Source organism: Hibiscus syriacus, unplaced genomic scaffold, assembly GCF_006381635.1.
Source record: "Hibiscus syriacus cultivar Baekdansim isolate YM2019G1 unplaced genomic scaffold, ASM638163v2 tig00111708_pilon, whole genome shotgun sequence".
In the NCBI taxonomy this organism is placed as follows: domain Eukaryota; kingdom Viridiplantae; phylum Streptophyta; class Magnoliopsida; order Malvales; family Malvaceae; genus Hibiscus; species Hibiscus syriacus.
In genome coordinates this window covers 622,285-636,965 of record NW_024063159.1, presented here as the reverse complement: position 1 = coordinate 636,965, position 14,681 = coordinate 622,285, and the positions used below count along the sequence as shown (strand labels likewise).

The following is a 14,681-nucleotide window of genomic DNA, read 5'->3' as shown; positions in this document are numbered from 1 at the left end:
TCAAATGACAAACATTGTCAATTCTAATTGGCAATGTGACAATGATATATAAAGTGGGTTTGCTTAATCATTCATGATAGGCAACAATAAACCGAGGCAAAATTCACATGGGTCCATCAAATCAAAAACTAATCTTGTGTCTCCATACTATATACTTTTGATATGACAATGTGAATATAACTCATCCAACTTGATTTCAAATTAAGACATTTCACCATGTTTTTTTTTTTTGGAATTAGTCCAAAAATTGAAAAAGGAAGAAAGACTGGAACACTCTTTTGAGACAAGTAGTAGGTGTAGTTTCATCATATAGCCCCCCCCCAAGTGAGAGTTTCTCATTTGGCATCCAAAAGAGAAAGCACACTTTCTTTTCCCCAAACTCCTTTTTCATTTATCCCTATTTTACTAGCAACAAATTGTTTGGGAGCATTTAGAAATGGAATCAAATGGACTCCACCCTTAAAGTTATATATAAACAAATAATTAAGAAACTATTTAGCTATCTTACTTTTACTTGACGTATGTTACCATTGGATAACAGATGTGTTAAAAGAAAATGTATTTGTTCAAAATTTGTTATTAATATAACAGGTTCTGCAATTTGTTTTTATACGAGGGTGATGTTCACAACACAAATAACTAAAGTCATATAGCAAAACAATGAAAAGAAAGTAACCCACTTTCCATATTGAAAGGATGCGTACAATAAAGTGGTAGACTCAAGCTTTAGTTAAACTAATTCATACAATTATGCTTTAAGTTGTTTACGCAGAGCATTAAACTTTGAACCTTTGGAGGCCAACTTTATATCCTAGAGACAAGGTGTCCCTTTGTACTTGTTCTTGGAAATCTTTGTAAGTAAAAGGTTTGTATTTTGAGCTGTGGATCACACTGTCTTCGGCTGGGAATACAAAGTAACAGATTGAGAGCCGCTCCTCCTGCGTCTTCACTCTCACCCTGTGTTTCACGCCCATGTATTCGTCGTCGCTTATCGCCTAAACTTGGAATATTTTAATGAAAAAATTGTAAGATTTCAGCATTGTATTGTGTATTAATGGAAGTTAGAATTGAGTGTTTTTTAGACCTGCATCATGTCACCAATATGGACTACGAGGGTGTTTGGAATTGGGTTCACCAGGAGCCACTTATTGTCCTTGAAAATTTCTAGTCCTCCAACATGGTCTTGGTTCACTATCGAAAGCACCGAACTATCGGTGTGTGGGATCATGCCCCAAGCCTCACCGGCCTTGTAGGGGAGTGGCGGATACCGGTAAACGCGAATGAATCCGGTTGATTCTTTTAACATAGACTCGGATTGTTTCGGATCCAGATCGAGATTCTTGGCCATTGATTCAAACAAGGTTGTGGCAATTCTTGAAAGGTGCCTCCCATATTCTTCCAACAAAAGCCTAATGGAAAAGACAGTGAAGAAAAAATATCTGGTTAAGCACAGTGGGGACAATTTTATAAGTTTTATTGTGCTTTGATCGACCATCAAAGTCATTTCGCGAACTGGGAAAGATATGCAGATCCATGATTTTGTTTATATGTGATGGCAAAGAATATGGCATAACGTAAAAACAAGTAGTTAAAATATGACCCTTTTTTGTTTTAGGTACTTCAACTATTTTTTGGTCAAATATTTTAGGGGTTTAAAGAAAAAATAGATATAATTTAAAGACTTATTTTGACCAAAATAGTAAGGTACTTAAAATAGTTACATATAATAGTATAAGTACTTAATTTAATCAAAAAAATAATTTAAGTACCTAAAAAAATAGCATAGTTCAAATATTTTTTTAGTTTAATCCAAATAATATTAATAATTTGCCATTCATGGAACGGATTTAGAGTGGAGGGGGCATTACTCAGATCAAACATATCAATCAAATGCTTTTAGAAAGTCGTTCTTGCGCCTTTCTGCATTTTTCATTTGGTGGCCTCAGCTGACTATGCATCCATTAATTCTAATTTTTTAATAATTTATCGTGATTATAAGATTATATATTTTAAATATTTTTTAATTATTAATAATACACACACTTTATAAATATATATATGTTTAAATTTATGATTTATAAGAAAATTAATATTATGATTTACCACTAAATCTGTACGCAAGGAACTTTTATGACAATTAATATTCGTATATTAATAAATAAATAGTAATAAAACAACACACACAAAAACCTATGTTGATTGGATAATTATCATTTTACACTATATGCTTCTTTTTTTAGTGTCTTTAAAAAAAGTTATTGATACTGACCTTGCAATCGTCATTTTTGGAAATAAAAACGCAAAAAGTTCAATCAGTTGGTCACTTCGTTTGACTACTGACCACTCAAAAGCAACACTAAATACGCCAGCCAAAAGGAAACAGAAAAAATGAAACAGTACCTGAAACCATGAAGCAAGGGATCCTCAGATTGAAATTGTGGGAGTTGACTCAGTGGAACATTGAAACCTTCCAACCAGTTCAAATTCGGGGACGCACCGTTTAGGGCAGTCCCAGACGAAGTTAAGGCAGGGGTACCCCAGAAATAAGACATAGGGTTAGTGATTAAAGCTTGCTTGGACTCAAAGGACAAAGAAAACAGCATGTTAGCATGGTGCTGGAGTTTGGTCAGAAGGGTTGAAGGAATCCCGTGGTTAACCAAACGAAAAATACCCCATTTCTTACAAGTTTCATCGAGCTTGTGCAGGCTAAGCCATTGAAGATCCACCATAGGAACCGGAACTGAATCTTGGGTGTCTTCAATGGAGTAGCTGTTTTGTTGAGGAAAAACAGCATTCAGTTGGCGAAAGACAGGAGGATAGGATCCAACGTTGCTCATTTCAAGCATGCTTGTAAATTGTATGTGTTGTTTGTTTTGGTTAAGAAGATGTGAATGAATGAGAGATGCTCTATCTCTAGAGTCTAAATAGAGAGGTGATGGTGGTGTTTTGTCCTAAAGCCTAAGGGGAAGTGAATTTATTGTGAGGGACCAGTAGGGACCCTTTTGGATCTGTCGTGTGACGTGTTGATCTTCTGAGGACGATTTGACATATTATTTAATCGTATATTTATCTTTTTAGTACTGTTTGATATATATTTCTTGAAGTGACATCCTTTCGGTTGAGCTGGTGAAAGACACATCTTCAGAGGCGCGTTTTATCCGGATTTTCGTTGAATTGGATGCCACGTGTGGAAGGTGCATCTCCGGGGACGCGCCTTCACGGGATTCTGATGACTCGGCTGCCACGCTGATATTTTGTTTAATAATAAATATTTTATTTTTATTATTATTATAAATTAGTAATATATTATATAAAGTGTTTCGATTATAATGTAAGAATTATCAAATGTATTTTGTTAATGTGTGTTAAAGGTAGAGTGAATTATTAACATTAATATGATAGAACAATATATGAAAATCAGTTTTGATTTTATTGTAGTTATAGGAAAAATGTATGAAATTATAATATTACACATATGGTTATATTATTATTTTTGATTTTGATTATTGATCTATTAATTTTATCAGTTAATTATTTAAATGTTATCAATCTAGTCATCTCTTATCAATATTTAACGAAAATATTGATGCATAAGTTAATAAATTAGTATAATTACACATTTAATCTTCAAGACTTACATATTTTATGAATTTAGTCTTATTGAAAATTTAATTTAATAAATTTAATCTTCCAATCAGAACATGAAATGTGTCATCGTATACATAAATTTTTTAATAACTTTTAATTTGTTTAATTTAATATTTTTCTCTACTTAGAAGGTGGAATTATTATTATATTTAAAAAAATTTATAACTAATAATATTAATTATTATATTAAATAAATATATTGAAAATATTTATGTATTTAAAAGATAAAAAAAATTATTTAGGTATACACACATTGACAAATTATATAAAATGCAATAACATTAAATTATTAGAAACAAAAACATTCATTTAAATACAATATTAATTACATAAGAGTTAACAGTTATATGATGATAACATAGCTGGACATTTTTTTTCTATTGTGCCTGATGTTTCTACAATGGCCACATCGTTTTTGTTCTGTTGACTTCTCCCGAATATCCATATCACAATGTATTCTAGTAGATTTTGGACGACCTGAGTCCCTCAATAGCAATGGATTTGGTACAATTGTAAACCAAGTTTGAATCTCATTTGGGTCTCTTTCGTTTCCTATGGGCGGAAACTCAAATTCATATGCCTTGAATACTTGTGAAAGTTGGTATACGGTATCAACATAATTTTTGTAGTCCAAATGCGAATGTGAGCAAGCTGCAATGACATGAGAGCATGGATATTTGAGTGCTTGAAAGAAACCACAATCGCACCACCTCTCTTGCAGATTAACTCTGAAAGAGTTAGCTTCAATCCCTTGCAGCGGACGTGGCATTTCGGTTACACGAAACAATTCACGGATGCGAGAAAAATTTGTAACTAACATCCCATTTGATGCAGCCACTTTTTTCTGTAAATCAGCTACTAGTCTTGGGTGGTAAATATGGTCGTTTTGCATCCAAGTAAGAGCCTGTCCACCGAGCTTTGCAAAGAGTTGACCCAAACGAAAATAAGTCGTTTTAACCAACGCCGTGACTGGTAAATGGCGTGCCCCCTTTAAGGTTGAATTTATTGCTTCAGCCAAGTTTGTTGTCATATGACCATAGCGATACCCCCCGTCATATGCATTTGTCCACATTTCTTTGCTGATGTCCATAATGTACTCGCACCCCTTCTTATTTTTGCCAAACAGCTCTTGTAGCATCGACTCAAACCTTTGAGGTAAGAGTTCGTAACCTAAGCCATTATGAATATGTAATAGTTAATATGAAGTATAAATAAGTAATAAGAAATTGATAGAAAAATTGGGAAAAAGTAACATACCCATCCGCACGACTAATTGTCGTTCATCGTTCTTCTTGTATTTTCCGTAATAGTTTGCAGCAATATGACGGACACAATAATGATGTTGAACATGTGGAGGTCTATACATTGTACCCAAAGAGTCCATTGCTGCTTTTATCCCGGCTCCTCGGTCTGAAATAATGCATACTCGTTCCCTGGTGACAACATGTAAACGTAATTTTTTAAGGAAAAAAGCCCAAGACTCAGTGTCTTCTCCTTGAACGAGAGCAAACGCAACAGGAAGAATATTGCGGTTTCCATCTTGGACCACAACCAATAATAAACCTTGCTTGTATTTCCCATACAAGAAAGTACCATCAATTTGGACAACTGGTTTACAGTACTTGACTGCATTAATACACTGAGGGTAAGTCCAAAAGACACAATAAAATTGGTAGCGATCACGAACCATTCGATCATTCACGTAATGATGTTGAGTTTCGAACTCAACAATTGTCCCGAGATTAAGTCTTTGCACAACATGAAACCAACTGGGCAGCTCGTTGTAAGAGGAATCCCATTCACCATGAAGTTTGCAAACGACATTATGTTTTGCCAACCACGCTTTTTTATATGAGACAGTGTACCCATATTGTGACTGTATAGCAGAAATCAACACTACAACAGCTATATGAGAGCTTTGCTTCACAATGGGCATGATTGCTTGGCAAATAATATTGGAGTCCAAGTTGGGATGATCTTGGTTTATACCTCTTGTACAACATGTATGAGGACCGTTGTATCTGGTTAGTTCCCATAAGTTGTTTTTCCTCTTCCTCTTTGATACACGGACCATCCATTGACATCCGTTGTCACGTTGGACGCAGTAGCAGACATATTTCTCCGTGTTAGATCGATCAACTCGGGACTGAACTAAGTTACGAATATTGTAACTCTTTATTGCCATCATTGCTTCCTCATTCGATGCGAACTCCATTCCAATATGTAAATTACCGTCATTGACTGATGATTGAAGTCCATAGTTGCCAATATCAGGAAGATCTGGAAATTCAGGCTCATACATTGCATCATAATCAGCCTCATACATATGTGCAGGAAGTTCGGCTGGTGTTGTATTTATCGGAACATCATCCTCGTCATCATCAGAATGTACGTTAAACTGTGGTGAGTCAAGTTCAACGAATAATCCCGTTTCAGCACCATCTGCACCTGGCTCCCGAAGAGGTTCTTCTGGTGGAGATGAGGGTTCCTCCGATAATCCAATGTTGAGGTCAAATAAGTTCCCGCTTGCGTGTCCTCCCCTTGAACTTGAGGCCATTGTATCATGTAGGATGTGAATAGACTACCGTCTCGTTGGCATTTCCATATATAAGTCGAAAACATTGGCAGATGAATGTCTGCCCCTTGAAGTAGAAGAGATGTTGCCATATGGATTATTGGTGAAGCCACGTGGGTTGAGATCATAAGCAGTTGCAGTTGAATGCCTTCCTATTGAATTTGATGGCATGGCATTTGGCGTTGGATCCGCCATTAATGATGTGAAATCATTACAAATCAGTTGTGTCGGGCTATCAACTTGATCAGCTTGATATGCAATGCCAAAGTGAGAGGAATATGAGAGACCACGAGTTGCACGAACCTCAATAAAAGTGGCATACATTTCAATAAGAGATTGTGAACTCCCCATATGAGCATCAACCATCATAGAAACATCATCATCGTTTGAAAGCTGAAATGATGTATACGTGAGCGAAAAAAGTTCAGTAGGAAATCTATACTGAAGTGAAGATAGTCTTCTCTGGCATGCTACACGAATCTTTAACGAAATTTTTGTGATTAACTTCTCAATTGTGATGTTTCTCTTCAAGGTTAAGGGGATATAATGATCTGACTCAAAAACAACCCCATCTTCAGCTTCCTTAATTTCTCCATCATACAAAACAACAACAGAAAGACGACTCATTTTTAGAGAATTTGAGAATTTAGAGTTTGGGAATTTGAGAATTTGAAAGCTTGTGAACTGAAGTTTGTTTTGAAAGTTTATAATACGTTGCATATAAAAGTGTCTATAATCGGGGTACTATTTACATGAAGGCGCGTTCCCGGGGGCGCGCCTTCCATTATTTTATCAGAGAATATGTTATCATTGCCTTATTATGTCACTCATGTCCCTCGGGGACACTATTCATATCAGTACCTATTATTTCTCAGGGGACTTGAAGGCGCGTTCCCGGGGGCGCGCCTTCCATTATTTTGTCAGAGAATATGTTATCATTGCCCTATTATGTCACTCATGTCCCTCGGGGACACTATTCATATCAGTACCTATTATTTCTCAGGGGACTTGAAGGCGCGTTCCCGGGGGGGCGCCTTCCATTATTTTGTCAGAGAATATGTTATCATTGCCCTATTATGTCACTCATGTCCCTCAGGGACACTATTCATATCAGTACCTATTATTTCTCAGGGGACTTGAAGGCGCGTTCCCAGGGGTGCGCCTTCTATTATTTTGTCAGAGAATATGTTATCATTGCCCTCTTATGTCACTCATGTCCCTCGGGGACACTAGATGGATTGTGAAATCAAGTAAATTATAACCAAAATTTAACTTCTTTTGAAAGTTCAACAAGTTAAAAATAAATTATACATATAGATTAATTTAAGTTCATAACTTAAATTAAAACGTTATGTGAAGTTTGAATAAATTAGATAAAATGTTATGGATAAATTGAATAAATGTGAAGTGATAAGTTGATTGTGACATTGAAATTAGATGAAATGAGCATCGAGATGTTTTTACAAATAAATGTGAAGTGATAAGTTGATTTTAATGTATACGTTTTAATATATATGTTAATGATAAAATCATATGTAAGGATAAATTTAATTTCAATTTAAGTATTGTGAACTATAATTGGAATATAACTTTTAATTTCGAATACAATTGGAATATTAAGTTGAAATTTAATGTTAAATTTTGAATACTATAATTTATATTTTAATTTTAAATTTTGAATAATATTATTTTTATTTTTATTTTAAATTTCGAATAATATAATTTTTATTTTAAAAACATTTATCAAACATTTAATGTTAAATGTGAATAAAAAATAACATTAAAAATATGTATGTAACAACCATGAAACATTTAAATAACATAACCAAATTACATAAAATTCTGAAATATAACTATTTAAATAACATTAAAATACAACTGGATCATCGATGTCGTCTTCTCGAATGAGTTCCACATGGCGGTGGTTGTCTATTTCGTGGAGGATTTCTTCGTGGAGGATTTCTTCGTGGAACTTGTTCTTCAGTCTCCTCATCTTCACTATCATCATCATCAGCATTTTCTTCATTTGGTGTAGATGACGCTGAAGGGGCTGAAGGGCCTGTATAAAATAACGACCCTGAAGGAGTGCTAGTAACAATCCCACCGCTCCCCGGGAACTGTGAAAACATTGAAAACATTGGCATCGATGTATGTGATCCAGATGGAGATTGAGGTGTCTGCGGAGAAGTACCACCAGCCAAATAAGATGCATATGAACCATATGTTGGATCATTAAACATAGTCGTATATGCACCTCCATATGGTATAAAACCCTGCGGGCTAGGCATGTAACCTGGCGGGCTAGGAATGTAACCCTGCGGGCTTGGAATGTAACCCTGCGGAGATGGCATATGAACTGGTGGGCTTGGCATATGAAGTGGAGGGCTGGGCATGTACCCCTGCGGCATCGGCGGATAAAGATGTTGTGGTGGGACTGATGCATAACCGGTAGCGCCTTCTCTCCGTCCACGCATTGGTGGACGATGATATTGAGATGGTTGACGTCTTTCTCGGCGCCTAGGAATGCTAACCCCTCGTGCTTCCGCCGAAAGTAGAAACAGCTTCCCATTTTCATTAAACCAGTCCATATAGTTATCCATAACCATATGACCAGTTTCAGCGTAATATTGTCGAGGGGCCAACAGTGCATATCGGTTCTCCCAAAGCGCAATCCAATCTCTATGTCTCACCACCTAGTTAACCTCTTTCTTTCCTCGTCTATCTATGTTATGCACGTCGTCTAAATTCCTAGGTGCTCCAGGAATATATTGCGTACAACCATACTGACGGAGCACACGATCAACTGGATGCCACTCAATAATAGCATAACATATAAGAGGTATAACCGACATCCATATCTCTAATGACCCACTAAGGTGGGGTGGGATGCAAGCCTTCACTTCATCGCTCGCATAAGGTATCCACTGAAACTGAAATATAAATATACAATTCAAATAAATAAAATATTCTAATTATATCTAGCATTTTAAATTAAAATATTAATATTTAAATAGATTTAAAAACATACCTCAGACCCAGCTTTCGTATCAATAAGTAAAAGAATTTCCTCTAACCCAGTAGGTATACTTTTATAGTTCTTTCTTTACATCGACCACTTATGAAATATAATATAAACTAAATATCATCCTATTTAATTAAAAATATTTAAATCAAAATTTAGTTTGAAAATTACCTCAACAATAAGGGGAATACGTATGGTTCATTCACGATCGGGCATAAGAAAGGTATGCGGAACCACGCCCATGATTGTAGAAGCAGGAGACATCCACCGATAGCAGTTTTCTTATAATTCGTCGCCCGACACATTTCTCTAAAGAGGAATGCCAAAACTGCAGTGCCCCAACTATATCTTCCAGCTTCATCAAAATCGATCAGATGCCGCAACCACATACAATGCACCTGGTTGCGAGATTTGTCTGGCATCAATATTCCTCCAATTATTCGTAGAATATATGCCCGAGCACATGCCTTTGCTTGATCCTCTGAAGCATTTTCATTTAAAACCTCAAAATTAGCTTTCAACCAAGATAAAGCTATTCTACATCCATTAAACTCTGGCAGAGCAGCTCCAAGATTGTTGAAAACATTTTGATATTTCGATATAACAAATTAAGTTAAATGAATTTTAAGATTTTCCAAAATGATTTTCTAAAGTATGTTCGATAAATTTATTCGAATATAAAAACATTACTCCAAATATTTCAAAAATCATTTTTAATCCTTACTTAAGTGTAAAATTAAGTTTTAATCTTAAAACAATTTCAAAATAATCTTTCAAAGTATTTCGAACCATTTCAAACCCAAAATTTCCAGATTGCTCAGAGGGAACCGATTCCCTCCCATAGGGGGTACCGATTCCCCCCTGAATGGTTTGACTCCAAGATTTCCAGAATGCTCGGAGGGAACCGATTCCCCCATAGGGGGTACCGATTCCCCCCTGTTCAACGGTCGAAATATTTGAATTTTACACTTAGGGAACCGATTCCCTATAAGGAGGAATCGATTCCCCCCACGCTCCAAGCTGTTTTATTAATTGTTTTCACACTAAAACGGCTATATTATCTTCATTAATTATCCCCAACGTTCAGAAGTGATTCAATGTGTATTTAAACAAGTTCTAAAGCCCTTGATCAGCAAGAAATCATAGAGAAACAAGAGAGAAAGCATCAAACACAAAGTTTGTGCAATTCAAGCCAATTTTCATTCAATATTCATTTTGCTTTCAAAGAACTCTTATTGTGCTCATTTGTAATTTTCTTTGAGTGTTCTTTTCTTGTTCTAGAATTGTGCAAACATCTTACGTTGTGAGGTTTTCTTGTAAGTTTGCAAATTTGTAATCTTCTCTTTGGGAAAAAGAGTGTTCTCAAGAGTTGGGGTATACTCTTGAGGGAATTGTAAGGTTATCTCTTTGGCCTCAAAAGAAAGAACAAATTAGTGATTTGTTGGAAAATCCTTAGTGTGGATAGCTAAGGTAGTGGACGTAGACTTTATTTGAGAAAGTCGAACCACTGTAAATCGCTGTGCAATTACTTTCAATTTTCTGCAAAAGCTTCCACAAAAATTTTAATTGCCAATTCACCCCCTTCTTGGCCGATTCCGTCAATCAATTAACTCAACAATTGGCATCAGAGCCTAACTCATTTGAAGGTTTTATCGCCTCTTGAGTCGATTCGGGAAGAGTTATATCGATTATTAAAGTCATCAATGGTCTCCGCTTCAAACTTCGACTCCGGTCTCGATTCGATGCCCGTCAACAAGCCTCCTTTCTTCAATGGAGCTAACTATGCCTATTGGAAGAATAGAATGATGTACTTCATTCAAGCAAGTGACATGGGAGCATGGAATGCTGTAGAAGAAGGATACATCAAACCTCTCACTCATCCAAGGTTGTGGAGTGAAGGAGAGACAAGAATGTTCCAGCTCAACTCCAAAGCCATCCATATTATTTTTTGTGCTCTTGGACCAGATGAATACGGAAGAGTTTCATCGTGTACAACCGCCAAAGAAATATGGGACAAACTTCAAGTCACACATGAAAGTACAGATGAGGTAAAGAAATCAAAAATTAGTATTCTAACGCATAGCTATGAAAATTTCAGGATGAAACCAAATGAAGACATCAAAGCTATGACGGATAGATTTTCAACGATTGTCAATGGTCTCAAATCATATGGAGAGATCATCTCAAATGAAAAGTTTGTGAGGAAGTTAGTCTACTCTCTCCCAAAATCATGGCAATCAAAGAAGACGACAATCATCGAGTCTAAGGACCTATCGTCCTTAACTCTTGAAGAACTTATCGGTTCACTCCTCACTCATGAGATGATGCTCGAAGATGAGGTGGACCTTGATAAAGTTGAAGAGACACCAAAGGAAAAGGAGAAGAAGAAAAATATTGGAGTTGCTCTCAAATCCACAAAAGATGAGAGTGATTCTAATAATGATGATGATGAAGAGGAAATGGCATTGTTTGCCAAACGGTTCAGAAAAATGATGAGACCTTACCAAGGAAGAAAATTCAAACGAAACGAAGGCCTCAAAAATGAACCAAAAGAGAAGGACTCAATCATTTGCTATGAATGCAAAAAGCCGGGGCATGTCAAATATGATTGCCCACAATTGAAGAAAAAGGGTCAATCAAAGAATAAGCACAAGGCTCATGTGGCTATATGGAGCGATGAAGAAAGTTCCGATGAAGAGGAACAAGAAGTAGCAAACTTGTGCTTGATGGCATTCGGGGAAGATTCTAAGGTAACCTCTAACTCATCCGATTTTGATGATTTATCTTATGATTAGTTATTTGAGGAGTACAATGGGTTGGCTTCGGATTATGAGAAATTGTTTTTAAAATATAAAAATGATGTTTCAAAATTGAAAAATGAAAATAAACTCATATCCAAAACCAACAACGATCTTGAAAGTAATATCAAAGATTTGCAAATCAAACTAGAAGAGTTTGAAAAGAAAAATTTAGATTTGCAAAATTTACTTTTAAAGATCAATGATGATCATCAAAAGAAAATTGATGATCTTAAAACTTCTTTTGATAAAGTTGGAACAAAACATTTTGAAAGAGGTGGAAATTCAAAATCCAACTTTGTTAGAAAAAGTTTTAGAAACTACAATCATAGAGGTCCCCAAAGAACCTCTAATGGAAAAATCATTAGAAGTATGTGGGTTCCTAAAGAACTCATTACTACTAAAGATAAAATATCCTACACAAATGGATACCTAAGGGGACTAGGATTTTGGAAACTAATGAATATGGACCCAAAAGAATTTGGGTAAAAATCAAAAATTAATCTATGTTTGTAGGGAAAGGAGCATTGCTACAAGGCACGGGAAACAAATTCAAACTCATGGTACCTTGATAGTGGATGCTCAAGACATGACCGGAGACAAAAGCCGGTTCATTGAGCTTAACGCCAAAAATGGAGGAGAAGTGACTTTTGGAGACAATTCAAAAGGTCACATTGAAGGTATTGGTACAATAGGTAATACCTCTTCCATACAAATTAAGAATGTTTTATATGTGAATGGATTAAAGCATAATCTTTGAGTATTAGTCAATTATGCGATAAAGGATTCAATGTCTTATTTGAAATTAATGGTTGTAAAGTTATTGACATTGCATCTAATCGGATTATGCTTATTGGTCATAGAATAGGAAACATTACATGGTGCATTTAGATTCTATTGATATGACTAATTTATGCATAGTTTCTAAGGATGAGCATTAGTTGGTTATAGGAGACTAGGTCATGCTAGTATGAGTTTTGCAACGGTTAATTCAAGGAGACTTAGTAAGAGGGTGCCTAAGCTTAAATTTGATAATGATAAAATCTGTGATGCTTGTGCTAAAGGAAAACAAAAACGAGTTTCTTTTAAATCTATTAATGATGTATCAAATAGTAGAGTATTACAATTGATCCATTTAGATCTTTTGGGCCAACTAGAACTACTAGCTTGGGAGGAAAAACAATATGCTTTTGTCTTGGTAGATGACTATTCTAGATACACTTGGTTCTATTCTTAAGTACTAAAGATGAAGCATTAGAATTTCATCACATTTCAAAAATAATCCAAAATGAAAAAGGTTACTCTATCACTAGTGTTAGAAGTGATCATGGAACTGAATTTGAAATCTTGGATTCATGAGTTTTGTAATTCTAATGGTATTAGCCATAATTTTTCAGCACCTAGAACCCCTCAACAAAATGGAGTTGTTGAGAGAAAATTGACTTTAGAAGAAATGGCTAGAACCATGCTTTGTGAAATAATTTGCCAAAATATTTTTGGGCGGAAGCCACAAATACCGCTTGTTATGTTGTAAATCGAGTAATGATTAGGCCATTTTAAAGAAACTCCATATGAAATTCTCAAAATAAAAAGCCTAACATTAGCTATTTTCATCCTTTTGGATGTAACATGTTTTGTTTAAACAACGGTAAAGAAAATCTTGGCAAATTTGATGCTAAAAGTGATGAAGGAATTTTCTGGGTTATTCCTTAAATTCTAAAGCTTATCGTGTATTTAATAAAAGAACTTTAGTTGTAGAAGAGTCTATACATGTTGTTTTCGATGATAATCCCCTTCCGAGGAAGGATTCTTCTGTTAATGATGATGTAGGTATTGTACAAGCAAATGACGTTAGACATGACGTTGGAGAATCATCATCAAAGGAAGAAACAAAAGATGAGGAAACTCATGATCCCCTCGAGAATCCAACCATTGAAGAAAGGGAAGTATCTTTTCCAAGAGAGTACAACTATGTCAAGGATGGTGAAATTATAGGTGATCCATCAAAAGGGGTAACTACTCGATCTTCTCTTAGAATATATGTAATTATGTTGCATTTATTTCATGCATAGAGCCTAAGAACATCAAAGAAGCATTAAAGATGAACATTGGATTATGGCTATGAAAGAAGAATTAAATCATTTGAGAGAAGTAAAGTATGGACATTAGTTGAAAGGCCTAGTAATAAATCTACTGTAGGTACTAGATGGGTTTTTAGAAATAAACTTGATGAAAGTGGTATTATAGTGAGGAACAAGGCTAGACTTGTTGCTCAAGGCTATACTCAAGAAGAAGGCATAGACTATGATGAAACATACGCTCCCGTAGCTAGGATGGAAGCAATTAGAATGTTATTAGCATTTGCATGTTTCAATGAATTTAAATTATATCAATGGATGTTAAAAGTGCATTTTTAAATGGTTTTATAAAAAAGAAGTGTACGTGGAACAACCTCCAGGTTTTGAAGATTCAAATTTTCCGGATCATGTTTTAAAATTGACAAAAGCTCTTTATGGTTTAAAACAGCTCCTAGAGCTTGGTATGAAAGATTGTCAAATTTTTTAATTGAAAAAGGTTTTTTAAAAGGAAAGGTTGACACTACATTGTTTTTAAAGAGAAAAGTTAAAGATTTATTAGT

At 35.3% G+C, this 14,681-nt stretch overlaps 1 protein-coding gene across 1 annotated transcript; it reads right to left on the bottom strand.

The window, feature by feature from the left end:
* Window positions 1-768: 768 nt before the first annotated feature.
* LOC120168000 (gibberellin 2-beta-dioxygenase 8-like) lies at window positions 769-2,846 on the bottom strand. The gene is made up of 3 exons (XM_039176873.1): window positions 2,401-2,846; window positions 1,085-1,409; window positions 769-995 (listed from the first exon to the last, which is right to left on the bottom strand). The coding sequence occupies exons 1-3, from the start codon at window positions 2,844-2,846 to the stop codon at window positions 777-779; spliced, it is 990 nt and encodes a 329-aa protein (XP_039032804.1). The 3' UTR covers window positions 769-776.
* Window positions 2,847-14,681: the final 11,835 nt, after the last annotated feature.